This window comes from Diabrotica undecimpunctata, chromosome 1, assembly GCF_040954645.1.
Source record: "Diabrotica undecimpunctata isolate CICGRU chromosome 1, icDiaUnde3, whole genome shotgun sequence".
Taxonomy (NCBI): domain Eukaryota; kingdom Metazoa; phylum Arthropoda; class Insecta; order Coleoptera; family Chrysomelidae; genus Diabrotica; species Diabrotica undecimpunctata.
The window spans coordinates 4,956,084-4,983,026 of record NC_092803.1 but is presented as its reverse complement, the minus strand read 5'-3'; the positions used below and the strand labels follow the sequence as shown (position 1 = coordinate 4,983,026).

General features: G+C 33.7%; 2 protein-coding genes across 2 annotated transcripts in view; both read right to left on the bottom strand.

Moving 5' to 3' along the window:
• The window catches only part of LOC140444361 (uncharacterized), a 52,235-nt gene extending 27,470 nt beyond the window's left edge, over nt 1-24,765 (bottom strand). Inside the window, exons 1-2 of the mRNA XM_072536112.1 lie at nt 24,431-24,765; nt 10,259-10,400 (exon numbers count right to left, since the gene is read on the bottom strand). The gene's annotated coding sequence lies outside the window, so the exon portion shown is untranslated. The remainder of the gene's footprint in view (nt 1-10,258; nt 10,401-24,430) is intronic.
• LOC140448149 (uncharacterized) lies at nt 17,664-18,131 on the bottom strand. Its single transcript, XM_072541244.1, has one exon. It carries the CDS (start codon nt 18,129-18,131, stop codon nt 17,664-17,666), a length of 468 nt encoding a protein of 155 aa, XP_072397345.1.
• Nucleotides 24,766-26,943: the final 2,178 nt, after the last annotated feature.

The window sequence follows — 26,943 nt, the reverse complement described above, 5'->3', positions numbered from 1 at the left end:
TCGTTCCGCCCACGATTTAGGAAATTGGTGAGACAAATGAAAGTTTATGTCATTAGCACCTCAAAATTCGTAGAAGATAACTTTCAGCAGTAATTTAGGCAGTTTTTTGGTCATTAAACTTAATTGATGGTTTCTAGGGCGCCGTGGTTGGATGAGGTAATTTTTTAATAACTAAACACTTGGGTAAATATGAAGGTGTGACAATGTATAATTTTTGTACTTGTATTTAATATGGTTTTAAAGAATACCAGAAAGTATAATAACTGTTTCTATAACAGAGAAAAGTTTGAGGGCAATTTTAATTACTGTTTAAATACTGTTATTATATTGCATTAACCCACAATTGATTGTAATTAAAAATTTAGGAAATATTTGTTGGACTTTCCGACTTTTCATTTGTAAACCATTCTGTTTCATTAGATAATCTCAGGGAACAACTTATTTAATACCGAAGGATCAAAATAATACCCAAGATCCAGCCAAGTACCACCCAGTTATTTGCTTTCCAACTCTGTATAAATTGGTCACATCCTGTGTAGCCCAGCGTGTCTACTAACACTGCTCTCTAAACAATATCAGAATCTCAACAGAAAGGATGCGCTGAGGGTTCCATGGGTTGCAAAGAACAACTTATTATCGACTCAGTCATTTCTAACAAGGCATACACCAAAAAAGGAACCTCTTTGCTGCCTTTATTGACTATAAGAAAGCCTTTGACTCAGTGTCGCATGAATGGCTGGTAGATATATTCAGAATATATAAAGTTAATGAAAATATAGTGACCTTCTTAAGACATACAATGACAGATTGAAAGACTAAAATTCACCTCCAAATACCTGGTGAAAACGAACCCACTATCCCAACTATTGAACTCCACTGACTTAGGTTTTAGCATTAACTACATCAATACTGTAGTGGTGAAGCTTAATCATCTGTTGTATATGGATAATTTGAAACTAAGAGCTTCCACTCGAAATCATTTAGATCAAATGCTAAAAACTGTAGAAACTTTCTCAAATGATATCAGTATGCATTTTGGGCTAAACAAGTGTCTAGCCTTGACTAAATAAAGTCAAGGGAAAGGTTCAGCTCGAAGGATTTGATATGCAAAATGGCCAAAAAATTGAGGCTCTACATCGCGCGATTTGCGCAGTAGATGACACAACACTGATCAAACTGAGGGAACCAGAACTGCGCGTAAACCATCTAACTAAGGACAAAAAATGCGCATCTGGATGGGAAACCATTACACGGGCTGAACGGGAAATAAACTCATTCAAATCTATGTTCACTGCAACAGAATAATGGCTAATTACTTACCATTCAGGATCATGTTATACCAACCAAAAATTACCTAAAATTTATCGTCAAATAACCTCAGGTCCTAAACGACAAATGCCGATATGGGTGTCAAGCCCAAGAAACCATATAACATCTTAACGGGGCTGCCAGGCATTTCCTGCAACTGAATATAAGGAACGGCATGAGTCAGTAGGAAAGATTATTCACCAAGAACTAGCTGACAAACTGGGACTTCTCCAAACCGACCATCTTCTATATGATTTATATCAAACAGAACGAAAAGATCGCCAAGTACAGAGATCTGGAAATATAACTAAGGCGATAATGGAGAATGGAAAGTACCCAGACGATACTTAATATTCTTTCTACTACTGGAGTCATTCCAAAGTACCTCTTAGAAAACATAAAAAAAGCTGGGTCTAAATAAACATCTCTATAAGATCATGCTGTACTACTCTCGACGTCCAAATGCGCACGAAAATTTTTGAGAGATACCGTAGATATCTGAGGTGAGTGAATTTTCCTCTTAAAGAAACAAGAAACAAAAAGTATACCAAATACTAAATAATTATAAAAACTCACTGAAGTAGAGCTACCATAAAAGTAACACCCCTTGTGCGTGAGATCTATCTTGTCCAAAACTAAACCCAACATCACACAAGAAAGATAAAAAAAAATGCATCTAGAAAATGTTTTGGTAGCAGGATTTGGTTGTCAATACTAAAAAAAGAAGTCACGAATATACCAATAATAGCGACGGAAAATGAGGTCAAATAACATCACCTACAATATTATACACAATACATATGCAACACACAATGCACAAAAACACAAATCTACGTTGCACAACTTTCGTTATATAACCACAATTACGATACAAATTACACAGACATACACGGTGTTTCAAACAAAGGTAACATCGTCTCTAGTTTACTTGGTAAAATTTTTTATAACGTTATCAGTTTTCAAGATAAAAGGCGTTGAAAAACAATAACACATTTTTTACGATTTTGCTGAAACTATTGGCAACATTGTAATCAAATTTTTATACGAATATATTTTAGAAGCTGATACATCCCATACGTTTGTTTTTATATTTGATTCTTATAGAGGGCGCTAGTTATAAGGTTCGTACCAAGTATTATTCAACATAAAATTTTTAAGGGTAGAATTTAATTAGATTAATCAAAATTCCAAGCGAAGTTAAACATCGTACAATTTTACATCAAAAAGGTACTTTGTTAAAAGTCGATACTGTTTACAGTTTTCGGAATATTTTGATTTGAAAATTATGAAGTACTAACCGACGCTGGTATAAAGTATCTGCATAAGCTGATATAAGTAACTGGTATTCAACCAATTACGATACCTTCTATCAAAGTGCGGTGGAGCTCTATCGTGCATAAAAAATAAAGATCTTCGTACACAATTTCATTACAATGTTGCCAGTAGTTTCGGCAAAACTCCCTTAATCTTAAAAACGGATGGTGTTATAATAATTTTTTACTGAGCAAACCCAACTTATTTTTCAGTTTTGTGCCTATCCTAGAGACAGTGTTACCTTTTTTTGACATAACTTGTATAATACAAAAGAGTCAGGATTTAATATTCCTAGGGTAAAAACACCACCCTCAGATTTTTTCAGACATATACATGCTGTTGCCTATAACATCAAGGCCAAGTATGTCAATTTTAAAAGGACATAACGAAATAACAAACAACTTTGTTATACATTTTTAGAGATTTCTTCAAAACAATAACAATCTTTTTTGAGAACGATTTCTGGAGTTAAAGTCGAAACGTCGAACACCAGAGAAACACCGGGAGGGTTTGGACAGCGGGAGTCATTGGACACTCTCATAATTTCCATTTCACTAACCGCATACCTCTCTGAGCAGGAGTTATACAATCAAAATCATACGAGGCCAAAACTTCAAAGCCCAAAACGTACTAAAAACTACCTGCTCATCCATCGGCAATATATTCAGACGAAAACCTAAACCTAAAATCCCTTTCCTACCTACAATATTACTGGCCCTTGCCAGCAACGAGCTCCCCGCTGAATACATTGACATTGACATCCAGGAGGCAAGTCACCTCTACTACCGTCGCAATAACTTTTAAATGCTCACTTCGAGCTTGCCTAGACAGGGAGGAATCGGTTTTCTGTGGTTTTCCGATCCCATTGAATGATACCTGTTTATTGCAGAGGTTACAGCGACAGCTGCCCTCGCGCGAACCGCGATTCAATCCATTTATTATTTACCAATGTGTATACATATATTCACATACTTTTGAAAGTGTGAAACTTCTGAAAGGAACCGTTAACCAGTACCCCTTTCGCCACTGATTGTCCAGACGCTCCTCCGACGACAAGTCAAAAAAGCATACCACCTGTAGAACACACAAAGCCAGCGAGAGAAAAAGACACCACCCAGCAAAACAAACCACGTCCTAAAGAGGTGAAAACCTAAAACAGGACACCAAAATACCAACTAAAGGAAAACCATCCCAGAAAAGCAACAACGCAGCAATGTGAAGTATTCTTACTATCTGTCTAGACGCCAAGCCGGCAGGTTACTTTGTTTTGATGCTCGGCCATTTTCGAAATGGTCCATGCTGTTGTTCTAATATTTAGCAATTTAAAACTGTGCTTTTAATTAGCTGGTTTTGTTTGTTTTGGGATACTGATTGAGTATTACTATAAGGTAAGTCTAAATAATGAAAGTTTGTTGTTATTTTTACGATATATAAAGATCCTTAAATACATTTAGTATTTATTTATCTCAACTGTCTTAAGGAAGGGGAAGGACACCTGTCCAAACCCTCCCACAAGTGTCGAAACCTTGCCTAATTTAAAAAATTGTTACAGAAAACATGCCGTATAACTATATGCAACTAACCGAAGGACGATTTCCCGAAGAATCCATGCGAAGTAATGTTTTATCTAGAAAGTTTTGTAACAGAAAAAGCGCTCAAAAGCAAAAAGTTAAAAAATCAACACTAGCTTTATATGTAAAGAAAGCTAGAGAAGTAGAAATTGACAATACGACATTCTCTCCACATTTTGTCACACGCCAAGTGTTTTTTAATGAAATGGAAGCCTCCCTTGCGTTGTATTTTAACAAATGTTCTAATATATACCATGATTTAACCCCAAAAGCGACTCGCAGATTAGCATACGAATTTGCCGAAAAAAACTAAGTCAAATTTCCAGAGCCTTGGAAAGCAAACAAATTATATGGGTAAGACTGGTTTACAGGATTTTTAAGTCGACAATGTGAACTATCCTTACGAACCCCGAAAAATGCAAGCTTAGCGAGAATTTCCAGATTCAATAAATCTACTGTCGGTAAATTTCAAGGTAAGTTAGAGAAGATTCTAAAAAGGCACAGCTTCACTGGATCAGACTAATTAATTTGGACAAGACAAGTCTAACCACAGTTCAAAAAACTCAAAAAGAAGTTGCTACTTAAGGTGAGTCTCAAGTTGGTAAAGTATTGTCGCCTGAGAGAGAAGAATTGAATACTCAATACTTCTAAAGAACGCCAAGTTATTTTATTAATGGATAATCATAAATCCCATTTATATATTTCTGCTATTGCTAACTATAATAATAATAGAATTACAATTCTAACTCATCCACCCCACACATCTAACAAATTGCAACCATTAAATAGGACTGTTTTTGGACCATTTAAAAGATGTTTCAATCAAGGAGCAGATGACTGGATGCTCTCTTATCTGATCTGCAACTCCTTTCAACATAAAATCTATATTTCGTTGCACTGGAGATAAGCCATTGGATAAAAATATTTTTGGTGAAGAAGAGTTTCTATGCTCATTTGTAAGAGACAGAATGGTTCCTTCAACATCAAATGCCCCAGTGTTTTTTCATCAAGTGAATTTTCAAAACAAAATGTGGAGGTGTCATCGCAATTCAGCCTCTCTGCATTATCACAGCCCGACACACTAGTTCGACTAGTACCAAATAAAACCATACCCGAAAGCTCCTGAGAGAAAATGAACTAAAAAAGATCCAGTAAAAAGAACAACCATAATAGCAACCGATACTCCAAAACGCAATGCAATTGTAGAAAATAAATAGTATTTTGGTAAAGAGGAAAGTAATGAGCGAGTCTTCTTCCGATGAGGAAGAAGTGATTTACAAAGACTCATCTTCAGATTTAGATTTGGAAAATGATGAAGATCAGGATGAGGAACTTACTAGACTTCGAATTGATAGTTTCGTGGTTTATAAGGTGTTTGAAAAAAAATTGTTTAGACATTATGTCGCCAAAATTGAAGAAGTTGTTGTAAGCAAGTTGCTTCCAACCGGTTTATAGTTAGTGAAGAACCTCCAGCATTTGTAACATACGAAGAAGTGATTGTAAGGTTACCAAATCCTTGACAGATCAAAGTGCCAGATATAAAGACATGATATATTTTAACAGTGATCTTTCCCAGTACAGTTTATTTTAATAATGAATATTTTGTTTGTTTCATTGATATCTAAAGCTGTTTTTGGCAAATAAAAACCTTAAGTAATATTTTTGTATTTATTCTTTTATTATCCAGACCCGGTCAGTTGCGAGGTTTTGGACACATTACCTCAAGTATGTATACGCGAATATTTCATTCACATTGTTATATTTGTACACAAACTACGCAAATATATAGTGAGGAAACATACGTTAATCAGTATGATTTCAAAATTTTAGATATTTGTTATCCATGTCCACGCCATAATTGTTTAAAAATTGTCCAAACCCTCCCGGCGCTTCCCTAGTAGTTAAAATGTAATTTTCAGTATAACCAATAACAGCGGCTTAATCCTATATAAACATTTTTGAATACAAATTTATACATAATATATTATACACACAATATTCCACAGCATAGTATATTTGCTCATACTGTTAAGTACCTTAAATATATGCTAATTTATTTTTATTACTCTCTCATATATTAAGATGACACACACACACACAGTTTTATTTATTGAAATAATAAAGATTTAAATACAACTCGCACGTCACTGTCAATTAAAATATTCATCATGCGACATGCACTGTTGCACTTGAGCTGATCTAAATAATATTTCAGATATTCCTACCAAAACGGTATCCAATTCAATAAAAACACAGCTGGGCGGATGCCGTTATTAAAAACAAGCTGTTATTTTATTCCTTTTTTACCTTCTTATGAAGAGTTGTTATTAAGATTTCTCCGAGTGTTACTGCATCTAATTTAGCGAGATGTTTTAATGAGCACGTTTTCGAGGAAACAACTGTTAGGATTTATTACTAAGAACTAATAATAGGGACAGGACTATCACTTCTGTATAAAGATTAACTTTCAAAAAAATAAATATATAACAAAGTATTTTTTCTAATATTGTCAACTTGAATTTTCTGATCTAACCAACGAATATCGGAAATTATAAAATAACCAGCCTCCTTTCGAAGACTTTCCACTAGGAAATATGAAACAGCAAATTACAAATGAAATAGCAAATTTAAATGACCTGTATTTAAATGGGAATAAGCCACAATTAAAGGTTAAATTAATTTTATGACGTTTCAATTTCCACTTCCGAAATCGTCCTCAAAATACAAACATTAGTAAATTAAACAAATTTTGTTTTTTTTTTCAACAAAAAAACACCTATAAACTGTTTACATATACTTTGAAGAATTAGAAGCGTAGGCGCACCTCAACCTGTTAAAAAAAAACAAACCTTGTACCAGTATCATTTTAATTTACGTTGTCCTAGAGACCTGAACATAACAAGAAAATTGTGAAGAATATAATTAATATATTAGATTGTGGATTGTGAGTAAATCTACTATTTGTTTCTACAAACTTGTATTGGTGTATTACTATGAGAAAGAAAGATCAACCAATCTGTATGGGTGTTTGAAGATGGTCCGAGTTTTTTTTGGAAAAAAGGACATATTGGAAGAATTTCGTTTGAGAATTGTAGAACCGTCAATGCTGACTAGTATCCAATCATTTGTTTGATAATGTCAACTTACACATCGCTCGTAGAATATCCGAGTATTTGAAGATAAAAACTATCGAAAGATAGTAGCCCTTACCAAAAAATCTGCTAAAAAATTAGAAACAACGCAAAGAGCAATGGAACGAATCATGCTTGGAATATCACTAAGAGACAAGATTAGAAACACCGAGATAAGGCGTAGAACGAAGATTAGGAATATTGTGGAAGAAATTGCAAAAATGAAATGGCGCTGGGCAGATCACGTGGCCCAATATAATGACAACAGGTGGACACGGAGAATTCTAGAATGGAGACCAAGGAAGACAACAAGAAGCATGGGAAGACCTCAAAAAAGATGGGTAGATGGCATAAGAACAGTGGCAGGCAAACAGTGAATTAGATTGGCGAAAGATAGAGAAAGATTCCAGGAGTGGATGGAAAATGGTTGACAAAGAAGAAGAAGAAAGATTTGGTGAGCCATGCTGCATCATTGCATCTTTGCAAGGTCAAAATTATCCTAAGGAAAACGATTACATGTGCAAAGAAAAAGAAAAGCCAGTAAAAAAACAGATCTACAGAAAATAAAAATGTATTAAACATCCTCACCCAACAGTTAAAAATAAAAAACGGGTGTGACAGTCCAGTGGGACTGCCGGTAGAAGTTATACTTCTATACACGCGTTCGTCGTTACAAATTTATATGGAAGTCAATCTGCACAATCATTACATATGTAATGCTATAGGTAAGGGAGAGCAGAAAGAGAAAAAGAATTAGGTATACAGGTATATGGTGCATCGTTTGCTGTATATAAACATTTGACCTGTAATAGGAGTATAGTAAGTAAATGAAGGATTGAATCAATATTTTAATGAAAATATATATTTTTACTTTCATATATGTATAAAAATTTTCATATATTTTTTTACACATACTCTGCAGTAAAATTCATTGTTAATTTTGTTATTAATATAAAAATACAATACAATACACTGTCACATAATTCAATATTATAATACAATACAAATTAAAATGCAATATTCATAAGTATTTAAAAATGACAATATACATAACTTAAGCATATGTTTAATTTACCATGACAATAATATTATTAAAAAAATAATAATATTACTAAATATTAAATATGTTTACAAAAGGAACATTTTTATTCTCGAGAGAGAAGGAGAGAGAAAATATATATCTTCTGTCTCTCTCTTACCTATATCTTACATATGTAATGATTTTGTCGATTAACTCAATATATACGAATACACACAAATTTCCAACGTCGAACGCGCGTATAGAAGTATAACTTTAAAAAATGTTTGTGGAAGATAAAAAAAAAACCAACTAGGACTATGTTGTAAGATTTCATTTTATTTTAAAATTTAGCATTTTTGCGTACATTACAAATATTTAATAAGACTAACGTGGGGTTTTTAAATATCTCAAAAATAAAAAAGGAAATTCATATTGGGATTCGAACTCACATATATCAGCGTATAAACTAAACACGTAAGAAATTTGCCAATTAGACATGATACTAACGTATTTCAACATTGACAATTCTTGGTCATACAGTAATTTATTGTAATTATTATTTTGAAATACAAAAGCCTAAAATAATTATGAACATTTAATAAATAATGCAAAACATATCACATAAATAATAATATTAATATATATATATATATATATATATATATATATATATATATATATAATATTATATATATAATATTTTATAAATATATAATATTAAATATATATACAAAAGGAACATTTTTATTCCCGATAGAGAAAGAGAGAGAAAATATATCTTCTGTCTCTCTCTTACTCATATCTTACATATGTAATGATTTCACCGATTCACTCCCGTGCAAATTTCCAACGTCGACCGCGCGTATAGAAGTATAACTTCAATAAGAAAATTAAATGCAGAATGCAAAACTGTATGTATATTGAATGTATAACTTCAAAAAATGCGTGAAAAAAAAATGACCCTACCCGTAACGACGCCGTCTTGTGGCGCTAATTCCGTGACGCTCGCCTCATCATTTTACTGTACAGAAAAAAAGGTAATATAATGCCAGTATAAAAGCTTCGCTTCAATAACACAGATATATATTGAGAATGCATTCCTTGTCATTTAAATTTATATATTCATAAACTTTATAAGCAATATAAAAATTTTGGTTTGATGTTGATATTAAGAGTATTAATGGTACCTACGCAAAATGTCGACGATGTAATGGACAAATGGCGTAAAAAAACTGAATTGGTCGTATTGTGAGCCATGTTTTAACGTATAGCTACAGCTAATATGACTTTTGGTCTTATGTCTGCTGTATGTCTGCTCTCTTATGGATGTATGTCTACTCAGTCTTTCAGAACAAAACTAAAATCACAATTTCCAGTTTTTTAGTATTACGCCCTTGGGCTTTTACACCATCGATATTATATCCAATATATTTTATTCATGATAATTATGGCACAAAATCCTTTAATAGAACAGTTGGTAAAATGATTAAACCAAGAACTAAAATCGTTTTTTACATAAATAAATTTGTAGCCATGTGGGAGATACAAATATTTCCGAGAGATTGAGAATATAAATTATGTATATATGTACGAATTTACGATTTTAGTACTGTTATACGATGTTGAAGCATGAACTTTGACACTACTGATTAGTATGGATAATATAACGGGTAATGTAACAGAATAGACAATAATCAAGAAGAAGAACATTACGAAAAAAATACAAGAAATTTTTTTAAATAAAATTGCTGGAATAAAAATTTAAGTGATTGATTTTGTGTTACTTTGAAGATGCACAATCCATAAATGATTAGAACAATTTTAACAATCTCCAAGCTTTGTCATAATGGTACATTAAAGCCAATACATCAAATATGTTATTCTATTGTTATTAGCAATAAATTGGTACTTACTAAACACACTTTTTTTGAGCGAATATGCCAAACGGCTTGCACTCTACGAACACCATATGAACTACTGTTAACTTCGCCTGTTCACAGCCTCGAACGGATGAAGGCACTTCGAATAGCGGTACCCGGTATCCATTGCTGACACCTGAAAAATATCGGACACGTTACTATACCGTACCATCATCAGTCATCAACCTATCTTTTACCCAGTGCCCAATATTCGATGGAAAAGGTCATGGCGATGACGTGCATTGTTGGAATTCTTTTTTAATAAGGAGTTGGTGGACTAATTACGTTGTGAGAATTATCATTCTTCGAGAGTAACATTGTTTATGGTTTCTTTTTGTTATATTATAAGTTATACAGGGTGACTGATAAGCTTGTTCGTAGGTTAGTTATAATAAAATGTTAAACAAATATATATAGTATAAGATACTCGCCTGCAAAACGGATATAGATTATTTCAACTTGTGGTAATCATACAAAAATGACAATATTGTCAACAGTGCTTAGTGTTTTGTGCGCTTAAGACTCGAATATCAAAAAAGACTCTCCGAAAAATCAGGCACCCGCCTACTCAGAGTGAATTTAGACGGGTACGAATCAACATCTCTGTTTTGCAGAAGCCCTTAAAAGAGATCCGTCAAGGATATACTCCTCATAAATGTATATTATAACTTGGAACTAGGGAGCCAAGGGAATAGGGATCTTAATTTCCAAAATTCTTTCTTTCCTCTTTCAAAAAGCCTATTTCTTGTTTTCTTTGACAAACATTGAGTACTTCTACTGGTTTTTTTGTATGTTTCTTTACATTTTATTCCCACTACAAAATAGCAAAATCTTTTACAATGAAACTTTTTTAAACTTCTTTTTTAATTTAAATAAGTATTATGTTTATATGGGATTAAGCCACAATTTATTGGTTGTAATGAAAATCACATTTTTTAACTAACCAAAGTTTGACGTTTTGAAATCGTTCTCAAAATGTTTATAGATATATATTTATAGAGTAGGAGATCAATCATCTTTATAGCAAATTAGATGTAGATTAGTTTTTGTATATCATACTGAACAGAGTAATGCCTCTATAATAAGAAGTGATAACTGTTATAAACATAGAAAGACTAAAATAGGCAGAAAATTTAACAAGATTACAATAAAACAAGCTTAAGACACTGTCAAAGCGGCATATGACAGTGTCTTAAGACTAAGTCTTTACAACGCTATGAATGAGTTGGGAATTCCAAAAAAACTCATATGTTTGATAAAAGTGACAATGGCGAAGATGCTATCAGCAGTTAAAATTCAAAACGACTCGTCAACCCCATTTCAAATACATAGGGGGTTAAGGCAGGGAGATGCGCTGGCGTGTCAGCTTTTTAATGTCGCCTTAGAAAAAGTTGTACGAGACGCTAATTTAGATAGCAGGGGAACAATATTTAATAGATCAGTCCAAATTCTAGCATATGCAGACGACGTGGACATTATAACAAGAACTAGGGCGAGAACTGCGGAAATCCTAACCGAGCTAGTAGCAGCAGCAGAACGAATGGGGTTACAGATAAATCAAAATAAAACCAAATTCATGGCGACTAACACAAACACAAGAGCTGGAAATGTTGACACAAATTTAATCATCAATGACCAAAACTTCGAAGCAGTCAGAGAGTTCATATATCTAGGGACATCGTTTAACCCCAATAATAACACATCTGAGGAAATAAAATGGCGAATAATAATTGCAAACAGGTGTTATCATGGTCTATCAAAGTACTTAGCTAACAAACGGCTGTCTCAAAAAACTCGTATAAGGCTGTATAGAACACTGATAGTCCCCGTTCTCACATATGGATCAGAGGCATGGACGCTAACGAAAACAGATGAATCCGCTCTATCCATTTTTGAAAGAAAGGTGCTACGCAAGATATTCGGAGCGGTCTGTGAGAACGGAGTATGGAGGCGTAGATATAACTTTGAACTGCAGAATATCTACAAGCATACGTTTGGTGGTAAAGATATTACCACTATAATTAAGCGAAACCGCCTGCAGTGGGCAGGACATGTAGCCCGGGCCCCTGAGTCAAACATGATAAAAAAGATTCTAACAGCGCAACCCGTAGGAATGAGAAGACGGGGTAGACCAAAGCTAAGGTGGATGGACGGGGTAACACAAGATGCCGAGAAGATCGGAGTCGGCAACTGGAAAATGCAAGCGAGGGACAGAATAGAATGGCGTAGAAAGCTTGAGAAGGTCGAGGCCCTCTAAGGGCTGTAGCACCAAGATGATGATGATGACAATAAAACAAGCTTCAATCAATAAAATAATTAACACCCTTAAAAAGAAACTTAAATACCTTGAACATATTTTGAGTTGACCTAAATATAATAATTTAAAAAGAAGAATTAGAGAGCTTAAAGAGATTGATTTAGGCTTAAACTGTTTATAGCAGCCTCCAATAAAATTAAGTTTTTTGTATGATCTCCAACGTCCACAAGATGTAACCTGAAGAACAAGAAAGGAGAACATTGTTGTGTGATTTTGTTAAGCTGAATTTAAGTTTTCGTGCTGCAGGAACTTTTCCATATAATATTGTTGAAATCATGCCTTAATTGCAATAAATATTCAGCAATGGCATTTCCCAGTTACCACCAAAAATAGAAAACCTCATTTGAATTGGACAAAGTTTTTTCTTTTACACGTAATTTTTTGTTAAATTTAGTATTTTATATAACACTGCTACCCTGATTTGCTTCTATAATTATCACGATGAATCAATAATTAGTGTAAGATTTGGGTATGTTGGTATATTTTTGTTGCTTACTTCTTTTTGTTATATTGGTATCCAGTCTGTTATATTCTGCTGATGGTTTTGGTACACACTTTTCTTCATTAAGTAAGATGAGAGCTGCTTCTTTCATTTTTCTCGTTTAGCTATCTCTTTCTTTCATGACTATTGAAGCATTTTTCCATTGTGCTCTGTGCTCATTGTGTCAGTTATGTTTGCATATCTGGGATCTGTATAAATAGCACCCTCAGAATTTTCAATTTAAAACATGGCTGTTTGCCTACAAGCTCGAGGTAAGTAAGCCACCTGTCAATTTCTATCATATCTTACACACAAAATTTTATAGTTTTATACTTTTGGACCAAATAGAGGCAGTATCAAACTCTTGCCTTCTGTACCGCCAAATAAAGATGGTGAAATAATAGTTTTAATCATATCAGATCAGATCGGATCAGATCAATCAGATAAAAGTAAATAACCATACAAGACCAACTACGATGTAAGGCACTGAATGTTGGGTACTTAAAAATAAACTAGTCTTGCCATAAATACTGATATAAGGTATTTGACTAAAGCAATTTAAACTACAATGGCCGCTATTTGACTGTATACAGCGCAAAAGTCTGTGAGGCCATTCATGGATCACTGTACGGACGACATCCATGGGCACATTGTACACAACTTCTACCAGAACATGTTTCAATGGCTCTTGATTATGGTGAAGTTGTGTACAGACCTTACCTTCTAAAAATAGCTACAACTAGTAGTTAAGTAGATTAAGGTCTGAGCTGGCTGGCGGAATATGTTCCCTACCAACGAATTAGGGTATATAATTTTCAAGCCACTGATTAAGTTGTTTTCATTTTATGCGCAGGTGCACAGTCTTGTTGGGATATCGATTGCCTATTTTGAAACAATATATGGTTTAGAAACTCCACTACATTTGTTAAAATGTCCAGTTGTTAATTTCTCGCCGCGTTCGGACACTCCCCACAAAACCATCACCGGAACAGGAAAATGTGTTCATTTGATACTTGGCACCAATTCTCGGACTTTCTTGGATGACCGTGCATAAACATACTATACCGTTTTACTTATTAAAACTTTTCTTCAGACTAATTTTGTTTTACTGTAAAGATGATTTTTCCTATTTTGTTTTAAAGCAACGATAAGGCGTTGTATTGTTTATCAATTAAAAACCGCGAGTCTCAAGTGTTGTTTGATAATGTAGTTCATGGTTTTCGGCGCAAATCCATTTCCTAAGAATAATTTTTTGTTTTCGGGTAGGACGTTTGTTAATGTTTGACTTAACAGTTTCCGTATTCAAAAATAATTTAACAGTATAATATACAAAAACAGGCGTAATATTTTTAACGGTTTTAATAATTCAAAAATACGAGTTCTTCCTATTCCACACTTATAAGAACAATGACAGAAATTCGGTTCCCTTTGTCTGTCAGCTTTATCGTAATGGTTCTAACTAGACTAAAATGTTTTTGTCTGATGTAAAATGCAAAGAATCGCTGACTTTTAACGTCCTAAAAGATTAGTACAGCAGTTAGATGTGATAGGCGCGTAAAAGGCTTAATGCTAGTTGGATCTTAGACAGAAACATAAGAGAATGAAAACGATGGTTATACCACAGAAATTCCAAGGGAAGAAATATGAAAAATTAATCAAAAATATATGTAACGAAAGAAGAATGAAATAAATCACAAAGACAGAAAAATAAGAGAGATTAGAATAACTGTAAAAAAAACGAAATATATTTTGATCAGAAATCCTTTCTCTACAAAACAGTTAGAAATTTAATTTGAGATAATATCAGAAAAATGAAAATTAGACATGTTTAACAATCCAGTTGACTTTTGTAGGTCGGTTGTTCTTATATCTGATACAATTAAAAAATATTTCTACTTGAGTAGCGACTAAATTTCTCTTTGTTATGTTTTAGTACACCCAATAACCATTTTAACTCGTCAATTAATATTTATATCAGCTTTTACTATCACTAGAAACTGTATTATTAAAGTTTTAGTGGCAGTCGTTATTTTCAACCAATGTCTTAAACATCTGTTGTACAAAGTTAAAATGATACTATGCTGTAAAAAACGTAAAACATAAATATTTGATGACATTATTTACTTTTTTTGTCGTTGTCTAACACAATTTAATGATTATCTATATTTATACCAATATCAGTGCATCGGAGATGGCCTAAATGAAAACGAAAATGCCAGGAAGTGGAATCATGTCTAAATGAAAGGAAATCTTCAGAGACTCAAAGATTTTTTAAGAAATCGAAGAAGGGAGGAGATCAGTTTAACAAACCTATAAACTATCAACATCAGTGTATTTAAATGCCACTAAGTGAAAAAACTATAAGAGTATAGACCTGAATATCTTCAACAAACACTTAGAAGATACCAAATCCATGAACCAGAAAGTAACGTAAAAGACGATCTAAGTACCAAACTTATCATACCTATTAAAATAAAAGATTCATCTTTGTTGTTTGTAAGACGTTTCCACATTGGCCCTGCAGTTGTTTTAATATCGTCGCTTCATCGCATTTGCGGTCTTCCTCGTGGTCTTTTGGCTTCATATGGCCGTCAATTCCCGATTTCTTTATTCCATCGACCATCCGTAAGACGTTCGTTATGTCCAGTTCATTTCCATTTCAGTTAAGCTGCCAGTTCGACAGCATATTTTACTTTTGTTCGATTACGAATATTTTCATTGGTTTTATGGTCTGTGAGTGAGATACCCAGCATCTGTCGTTCCACAGCTCTCTGAGTTTTTCTGATCTTCTCCATGTTTATTTTAGTGAATGTTCAAGTTTGAGCTCCATATGTAAGTACAGGTAAGATACAGGAATTAAATACTTTGGTTCGCAGTCTTTGAGGTATATTTTTATTTATAAGTACGTATGAGAGTCTTCCGAATGCTGCCCATCCCATTTTTACACGTCTGCTTATTTCGGCAGTCTGATTTTCTTTGCTTACCTTGACATTTTGATCCAGATATGTATATTCATCTACGTGTTCTATCTCTGTCCCTTCGATGTTTATCATAGGTTTGTCATTAGTTTAGTTTTGCTGAAATTCATTTTTAGTCCTTTTTTAGGGATTTTATGTATCTAAGATGGTTCAAGTATCTTCCGGTAATAGGGATTTCCTTATTTTTCCAGTCTATTGACTTAAAGATATCTTCTAGGGTAGCTGTAAATAATTTTGGAGATATTGTGTCTCCTTGGATGGATCGACGGAAGACTTTACGGGATAAGACGGGAGACAATCGATTGAAGACCTTACGAAAATAAACGACCAAGAGGAAGACCACAGATGAGATGGGTTGATGACAGTAAAAGATTAGCCGGAACAAATTGGAAATATGTTGCTCAGGATAGAGACCGATGAAAAGAGTTTGGAGAGATCTATGTCCAAACATGGACGACAGAAGGCTAAGAAGAAGAAGAAGAAGAAGAAGGAGTCGATCCGGTTGTTGAGTAATGCTTCTTCTATTGCCCACAGTTCTACGCTATCAAAAGCTTTTTTATAATCTATAAAAGCCGAACATAATGGGATATTGTATTCGTTAGTCTTTTCTATTAGGATTTTTAAAGCATAAAGATGGTCTCAGGTGCTGTACCCTTTTCTAAATCCGGCTTGTTCTACTGGTTGATATCCGTCAATTTTAATTGTAAACCTGTTTGTAATAATCTTTGTAAAGGTTTTGTAAAGTTGTGAAAGAAGTGAAATTGGTCGATAATTTTTCAGATCTGTGGTGTCTCCCTTTTTGTGTATTAGTATTATTTTAGCAGTATGTCATTGTTCGGGTATGTTGCCTTGGAATAGATATTTATTAAATAATATTTTTAGATATGTGATGGTTTCTTCTCCGCCTTCCTTCAGCATTTGTGCTAAGATTCCATCGCTTCCAGTAGCTTTATTCCTTTTTATTTCTTTTACTGCTCTTTCTATTTCTTCGTGGCTTATTTCGGGCATCACTTCTGAGTGAACATTTGTTACCTGCCTTTTCAAGTTCTGCTTTGAGGAGTTAGGGGGATCGTTTCTGGAACGGTACAGATCGGCGTAGAACTTTTCAATTGAGTTTGCAATATTAGATTTACTTTTTTCTAGTTGTCCTTGTTCATTTTTAACGGTTATTATGTTTTTCTTTCCTAGTTTCGGTTTGGTGCTTTTGGTTTTTCTCAATGATTTGTCCGTTCTATACGGTCTTCCTGATGTCTTTTAATGTCCTCTTTTATTATTATTTTTTTTTTTCGTTTTCTGTTAGCGGTTGCCACTTCTGAGCTTGCATTTAATAGTTCTTTTGTTATGACTTCATTGATTTCATTTAAGCTAAGTTTATCTATATTTAATACTTTAGCGGGTTTTAAGTTGCTTTTATATTGTTCTAAATTTTTCTAAATTTATTTCAATTTTTATTATGTTTTATCTCTAGTTTCTCTAACCATTCGGTGATTGCTACTTACTAACGCAGTATTTATTACTGTTACGTCCTGTATGGTACCTGTTTTGTTACACAGTATGTAGTCTATTTCGTTCCGAGTTTTTCCGTCTGGAAATAGCCACGTCCACTTTCTTTGAGGTTTTTTCTTATAGAATGTGTTGCATAGTATTTATGGGCTTGTAGGAAGTTAACCAAGGTTTCTTCTCTGTAGTTTCTAACTCCAGAGCTATAGTTTTCGGTTTTTTCAAGTCGTTGCCGATCTTAGCGTTGAAGTCTCCTATTATCATCGTATACGTGCTGTGATAATTCGTGCTAGTTTCTGCAATTTTCTCATAAAATTCGTCTATCTCCTCATCGGGATGTGCTGCGGTTGGAGCGTATACTTGAATAATTTTCAGGGAGATGTTCTCGTTTACATTTAACCTAATCATTTCAATTCTTTCAGATATTCCTAAGAATTGCTCTACTTTATGTGCATATTTCTTGGAAATTAGAAATCCTACGCCATCTAGGCTTTGTTCTTCTCGCTCTTTGTAATATAGGACGTTTCGGACTCTAGTGTTTTGTACTCTTTCCCTTTTCTTTTTACCTCTGCTAGACCAATTATGTCCCATTTTAGGTCCTTGATGTCTTCTTCTAGTTGGTAGACTTTTTCATCTTTGCTTAAGGACTTTATATTTAGAATTGCGATGTTCAATCGTGTAGTTTTTAGCGATTTCTTGCTTCCCCCAGATTTCACGAAGCTGTCGTTTTTTCCAAAGGAGTGGGATTTACCATTACTCTATGGTCTACCCACGAGGGGACTCATTCCTTTTGTTTTAGAGATCGCCATATTCCTATTAGGAATATGGATAGAAATAAGTAAGTAAGTTGGCTTAAATCGCAATATTTTAAAGTTTAGAATCTACTGTTTCGTTTTATACAATTACTTAAGGACCATCCTATATGTAGAGAACAATAAATCAGTTCTAGATTATTAAATCATTCACAACATTAAAGATAGCAAATTTCATTCAAGGCAATAAATATCGTCGATTGAAAATTTATTATAATTACCTATATTAATATCTCTTTATTTCATTAGATAGATTATTTTCTACATTATAAATTATTAATTGCCATTTATATTCTTACATATGGCTTTAGTATTTTTGGTTGAATGATTTTTATGACTCCCGAGCTTAAGAAACCGCTAAGAAATCAGCTAACATATTTATGAATAATTAACAACGGTCGTTTAAATGACTATAAATCTAACATTTTTTATATTATGTTCAGCAATTAATATACTTTGTACAAAAAATTCAAATGTGCAAAAAAATTAATAAATAATTTTTAATTGATTCAATAATGCTGTTATGTTAAATGTCTTAAAGAATTTATATTAAAAAAATATTCAGAAAAAATATACACGCCCAATACTCGTTTGCAATTCTCATAAATAATCAGAAGAATATCAGAAATATATCAGAAAAAAAAACTTAATAAAAGAAAAAAATAAGAAGATACAGCAAATCTTTTATTATATAACAAGGAGACAATAATTGTTGATGAATACAAATATTCAGAACAATATATAGTCGAGAAGAAATAGATGTTTAGATGAATTAACGGATTTTTTTGGAAAAATTATATACTTAACTAAGAGAACTGTTTAATATTTATGAAACTCTGGTAAAAAGTATGCTATTATTTGGATATAAAACGTGATTTTAAGAGAGAGGGAGAGAAACCAAAGAAAGACAAAAGATAGGGAACTGGACGTAATAAGGCGAATGCTAAGGATTTCGAGAAAGGAATCAAGGAAAGCACGAGAGTTTTATTCCCATGCAATACAATATGCGTACAATAATGGAGCTCTAAATGCCTAGGGTGGATTACACCTAATAATAAAAACTACCACAGATTTGTTGGTGCCGTGCCAAAAGTGTAGCCAAAAAACACATACCAAGAGGCTATCGCAAAGAATATATCCCTGGCTGGTCTGAAAATAGCGAGGAATCATATCAGAGCTTTCTTGAAACTGGCGATCAAAAAATAGCGTATGAACTACTGTACAGCCTAAACGCCGCTAGAAGCCAAAAGTGGACCGAAACAGTAGAAAGTCTATACTTCCAGAAATCAAGCAGACAGGCATGCTCATTACTAAGAAAATTAGGGAGTGGTGTCCGTACGAAATGTCGAGAGGCAGCCGTAAAGCCAGATGCCGTAGCATCACATATAGTAAAAAAATCCAGGGCAACAAAGGATAAAGCACACACCAACTACGTAAAGAATGAACTTAAAACTTTAAAACATGTAGCCACAGAAACGGAGTATTCCCTCCCCTTCACCAGCGAAGACATATCAGAGGCTCTTAAAGACGTTAAGCCAGCAAGAGCACCAGGATTTGATAATATTCACCCAGAATTCCTAATAAATTGTGGCAAGTATACAAAAGTTTGGCTGGCTCGATTTTTCACAGACATCATGGAAACTGGAAATATTCCACAAGAACTAAAGCGCTCTAGGATAATAGCCATACTAAAACCAGGCAAACCCTCCGACAAACTAAAAAACTACAGACCAAATTGCGCTTCTCTTTGCCATCTACAAATTTATATTTTATATTTATATTTATTATATTATATTATATTATATTTATATTTATATTAGAGAGGCTTATACAGGTATGGAAATAGTTTTTCGGAACATACGAATATCAATACAATAAGTAGATTTCTTGATTTGCAATTAACCAGTGTAAATTTCAAGATAACGTCGCGATGTGCCGTGTCTAATTCAATTGTTCGACTGGATATGCTGTACCCACTGAGTTCTCTGATTTGCAATTAACAAGTGTAAATTTCAAATATCAAGTCGGGATGTTTTAAAATGAATTTATTTGTTCGACTATAATCGACTTGTAATAAGGTTTACAATGGAACAAACGAATTAATTTTAAAACATCGCGACGTTATAATATTTTAATTTACAGAGAACTCAGTGGGTACAGCATATCCAGTCGAACAATTGAATTAGACACGGCACATCGCGACGTTATCTTGAAATGTACACTGGTTAATTGCAAATCAAGAAATCTACTTGTATTATATTATTGTATTGATATTCGTATGTTCCGAAAAATTATTTCCATACCTGTATATAATAGAATCAGTACAGAACTGTTTCAGGTGATCTCAGTGGAACAAGCGGGTTTTCGACCAGAAAGAAGCTGCGCGGACCAGGTAATGTCACTCACCACCTACATCGAAGCGGGTTTTCAAAGAAGACTTAAATCAGTGGCAATTATTGATCTCTCGGCAGCTTACGATACAGTATGGAGAGAGGGCCTTATATACAAAATTCTCCGTGCAATCCCCTGTAAACCAATAGCACGCCTAATAGATAGCATGCTCAACGACCGAATGTTTCAAGTAGTGAGGAGCACAGATATCAGCCCACCAAAGAAACTTAAGAATGGACTACCACAGAGGTCAGTGCCCTCTCCACTACTATTTAGCTTATACCTAGCAGATATGCCGGAAACACAATCAAGAAAGTTCGGATACGCCGATGACTGGGCCCTCACTACACGATGTAGAACACTAGAAGAGTCTAAAGAAGTTCTGATGGCAGACTTATATTGGGCAAATATTTTCGCAGGTAGCGACTTCAACCAAATGCATCCAAAACAGAAGTTAGTTGCTTTCACCTGAAGAATAAACTTGCTGGAAAGGAACTCAACATACGGTTTGAAAATACCGCACTTAATATATACCACAAGTAAAAATGGTCGACACTCAGCTGCACAGCACTATGAGGATGATAGCTGGTACAATTAGATCAACTCCCACCCAATGGCTTCCAGTATTAAGTCACATCCCACCTCCACATTTACGATGAGTTAATGCACTTACACGTGAATATAAATAGACCATGAACAATATAAACTTGCCGATCCACCAAGATACCGAGGATGCACGAAATACCTGTCTCCGTTGTAGAAATCCACCAATGAAAACGGCAAGAATGATACATGAGGAGTTCAACATCACGAATAGATGGTCACAAGAATGGAACGCATGGCAAAATAACATGCCCTGCATTACCCACAAGCCACCAGGTTTTGATCTTTCACGCAAAACATGGTCCACTCTAAATAGGATCCGAACCAGATGTGGCAGATGTGCATACATGCTACATAAATGGGGAAAGAACCCGTCTGTTCAATGTGACTGTGGGGAGAACCAAACCATCGACCACATTATTGAAGAGTGTCCCTAAAGATCCTACAATGGTAGCCCTGAAGACTTCCTGTTTGCAACTTCAGAGTCAGTTGATTATATTAATACACTTGATGTTTGTTTGTAACTATTTAAAGTTTGTCATATACCTATATTACTAGTGTTTTTATTTTTGTTCTAAATGTGTTGTAATTGCCATAGGATAAATAAATAAATAAATAAATGGAGCTCTCTTTGTCTCTTCAATCCTGACCCCCCGAAGGCAGATACTATTCTATTGGGTAATCAGCCACAATTAAACTGCTGTCCTCAATTAAAACGCGGTATCTGCAAAAAATTGAAAATCGAGTGTTTCTTGCGATCTACAAAAAGTCACCATGCTGCCAAGAATGGATAAGTTTAAAAAAGTTATTTTATTAGAAAGGTTAATAGCTTTTAATGAAATTCTTGTCCATCTGGGCAAACTATCGAAAACTATTAGCCATTTGATGTTGTTTGGCATGAAGGAATTAGTAAACGTTCGAAAGAAGATATTATTAGTTTACTCTACGTCTCTCTAAAGTTTCATAGGGACGCCAATAATATAATAATATGAATGGACAATTGTACCAGCCTACTTCGAACCTGGACATACTTTTATGTCCGCTGATAGTCTTGATCACCAAATCGAATACACGAAAGTACTTATTTTAACCTTCAATTGTGGTTTATTTTTAATAAAATAGTATCTACTGCAAAATGCTACAAGAAATAGCTTCAGAACAATATTAAAACCCCCAAAAGGGAGTGTATTGGGTATCGTGATGTCGTATACTGTCCGTCTCCAAAGATCTTTGTCTCTGGTCATTTCTTTTAACTCATGGATAGGTCTTTTGTATACTCCTATAATTTTGATCGATCCAACTTTTTATGGATCTTCTTCTGCCTTTTACCTTTCGTTGGATAATAAGTCTTTCTATGTTTACTGTGTCTGCTCTTATAACATGTCCAAAGTATTTTAATTGCTGGAGATGGACTTTACTAAATAGCATTTTGCTGATTTTAGCTCATTTAAAATTAAAATATTTGTCACGAAATTCGTAACATTCTTTTCCAACAAAGCATTTCAGTGGCATCTATCTTTCTTCTTTCCGTTTGTCGCAAAGTCCAAAATTTACATCCGTATCCCAGTATTGAGAATATTAAGCAGTTGATTAACCTCATTTTTAGGGTTAAAATAATGGATTACATACAAAAAAAACAGCTCATATGGTAAGGGCATCTACAGTGAATGGTAATGAATAGACTCCCGAAACAAGCAGCTAGGTACAGAAGACAGAAGAGAGGAAGACTAAAGAAAACCTGGATTAACGAGTAAAAAAATTAATGAGCTCCAAAGAACTTAGAGATGGACAATGGAACAATCGATATGAATGGAAATTGGACATCGGACAAGGTCTAAACACGTTTTAAACCAATTGTATATATAAAAAATCATCATGGATAAAGACATTTTTTACGCCATCTTGTAGTAAATGCAAGTTTGCATCTTCGCAAACCTTTAAATAAAGTAATAACAAGACAAATCACGAGAAAAAGTCTATAAATATATGCCCATACATAACAAAAGTAAGCTAAGTGCACGCGGTATAGGAAAACAACAAGCTAAGCCAGAAACATTGAGACGCGACGGCTACCTTATTTCGGCATCAATTACACGGTCAGTCATAACAATGCTCATTTTAGTGTGGTAATAAAACTATATTAAGTAAAGTTGATGTAAACAATGGATGTGAGTGAAAAAACTGAGGGTAAACATGAAGATGTTGTGAAACATGTATGAAGTTCTAAGAAAAAGTCAAAATATGGCCGAATCCAAGATCTATACAAAAAACAGCGTCCACAGAACCATGAGTTCGGGACGAAGTGTTCCAGCAAGTGATTACATTGCTTTGCTAAAATTCCGCAGGCTTCAAAACAACAAATTTTAAGAGAATTTAATAATATAACCTCTGTTAATGAACAAAATCTGTATTTGTGTGGGCTGATAAGCATTGTACCGGTGGAAAGGAGACGCCCTAGGAAACATGAGAACGAAGCAACTTTGGGAGATTGTGTTGTTACATACAAGATGAGATACTCCAATACAAAAAATATCGTACTCGTGGAGAACGTATGTCATCAAGAATTTATAGCCTTGCATAGTATTACGAAAAACAAAATCAAGTTCTTAGTTAAATCTTTGAAAAATAGTGGAATAGCCTCCAAAGATACACCCACCGAAGGATTACATAGAAATGGTCCCAGAAAAGTTCCTGTAAGTATTGTTAATAAAATAAAGGATCGCATATCTTCATTCAAAGGGTGTGCTAGTCATCATAGCACAAAATATGTAACAAGAACTTCTATCAAATCTACCAACAGAGCTAAATTTGAAAAAAATATTTCTGATGTTTAAAGAGAAACGTCCTAAACAGTTTAAATGTACTTACATGTATTAACTTTTTAACAGATTAACAGATTTTTTCAAAGAACTGATGTAATTTTTGTTTAAATTTTTGATTAGTGTTGAATACTCAAAATAAGTTTTACCTCTATTTTAATTTGATAAAAATACACCGGAATAAAATAGTACGATTCATTTATTTTAAGTATACATTGGGGCTTGAAAAAGCTGTAAAAATTTTAGAGAAAATCAATTTTCTTACCTTTTTAAATCAACATCTTTAAAAAAATCTCCTCGGCAGTAAAATCCAATCAAAAGAACAACTTGATATACTGTTTGGTCACTTGCACATTACACAAAACCATAAATAAAGGAAAAATCACTTAACCCTCCAGATAACTAAACAACAAAATAGTTTCTTTTCCTATCTACTTCATTTCCTGCTGCTTTGACATGATCCTGTAGCATCTGCTAAACAATTAAGTGTATAACTTGTTCAGGTTTATTATAATTGTGATTAAGAACACGCACTCTTGAATTCGACAATTGTCACGCTGTTGGTGTCTTCAGCGGTTTTTTCACTACCTTGAGTGACATATGGCGTGGTTTAATGAGTATGAAATGGCAAGAAACCACGGTTTTGGTTCACGGTACCCGGTTGCTGAACGCCGAGGCGAGAAACTCGCGGAGAACTGAATTTAGCGGTAGAGATGTGACGTGACGATGGCGAAAGGAACGGATCATATAAAAATCATAAAAATGTCTCTTTATATGTTTTCCAAATGATTTAAAATAGCTAAGATTTGTCTAAAAAATTGTGTATACAACCGCTAGCGACATAGCGACATTTATGCCACTGCTATAATATACAGTGTGTTCGTAAAGTATGGAATAAATTAGATATTTCCTATATAAAAATCTTTTTTAAAAAAATCTAAAACACGTCGATTTTTAAGTTTAATTTTCTACATTCTACAACAAAATTTCGTTATAAAAGGTTATACACATTAAGGTGATGACGTCATCGGCTCATCGACATTTTTAGATCAATAAAAATGAGCTGATTCCAAAAAAGTATAATACTCGATGTCTAATGGATATAATTTAAAAGATATGCGCTTAGACAATAAATTATTTATTATCAATGGCAAAAAAGTAGCCTACTACTAGTTTTAAAAATTAATTTGAAGTAGAAATAAATTTGAGTGTAAAACAAAGAATTTAGATATTCAAGATGATTGGATATGCAGACAAATCGCGAACTCAGATATAAGTGTGTAATTTATTTTATGATAAATATCCAGAAATATCCATAACGCAGTCAACAGTAAGTAAGATTGAAAAGAAATTTCGAGAAACTGGTACGGTTGAAAATGCATGCAAATCAGGTCGTTCCTTTGTAAATTATGATACAACATTATATGTTCTACTTGCTTTTGAAGAATATGTGCACACATCTGTTCGTAAGGTTAGTCGTAATCACGATGTTTGCAAAACAACGGTACACAAAGTAATAAAACATTGAAAAATGGCACCTCAGTTAGATGCACACTTGTATAGGAATTAAACGAGGATGATCCAGATAAAAGAATACAATTTTGCGAAACAATGATGTATAACTACCACCAAAACCCTTTTTTTGGTTCAAAATATTATTTTTTCTGATGAGGCTACATTCACATTAAATGGTGAGGTCAACCGTCAGAATTGTAGATTATAGGCAAAAGAAAAGAGGCTATATTCACATTAAATTTCGAGGTCAACCGTCAGAATTGTAGATACTGTACAAAAGAAAACCCGAACTGGATGCGCAAACATCATACACAATACCCGCAAAAAGTAAACGTATGGGCTGGCATTGTAAAAAATCTTTAGACCATACTTTTTCGAAAGTAATTTAAACGGCCCAATTTTAAGGAGATAGCTCGTATCTACTTTAGTTAATTTATTCCCTAGTACAATTATTCTTGGAGGTTTTGATAAAAGTTTATGGTTTCAACAGGATATGTTGCCTCCGCATTATGCTATAGATGTTCGAAGGTACCTAAACGAAATTCTTCCGAGCAGGTGGATTGGAAGAGGTGGACATATTGAATGGCCAGCGAGGTTGCCAGACCTCAATCCTTTGGATTATTTTATATGGTTTCATTTGAAGAATGTTGTTTATAAAACGAAACTTGCAAATATTGAAGACTTAAAAACAAGAATTCGTAAAGAAATAAACAATATTTCTCAAGAATCCATAAAAAAGGTTCTACAAGAATTTGTACAACGTTTGGGTTATTGTCAAATATAACAAGGGCTACAATTCGAACATTTAAGATAAATTAATGTATTAGTTACTGGATTACTTTCATGTTATTTATTATAATTTATTTATAATTATGTTAATAATTATATTAAACTTAGAAATCAATAAAATATAATTTTCTAAGCGCATATCTTACAAATTATATCCTTTAGATTCCCAGTATTATACTTTTTTAAAATCAGCTCATTTTTATTGATCTAAAAATGTCCTAAAATATAGGGTGTTCGATTTAGAAAAAGAGATAAAATACTTTCGAAATATGTTCTGCGAATGTCTCGGATTTCTCTGTATCTGTTCTTGCCCATTTACCTTTGCCATTTTTTAAAGGAGTGTAATTTTAAACCTTTTAATTTTCTCGTCGCTTTTCATAAAGAATAGTTTGTATCTTTGAACGGCGTCAGATTTTCTAGATAAGTTTGGATTCACTTATTTTTTCTTCTTTTAACAGATTTTTAAATCTTCTG

What these genes read in the sequence shown, in the direction of transcription:
- LOC140448149 (XM_072541244.1), bottom strand. Translation starts at nt 18,131, where the DNA reads ATGGGACATAATTGGTCTAGCAGAGGTAAAAAGAAAAGGGAAAGAGTA.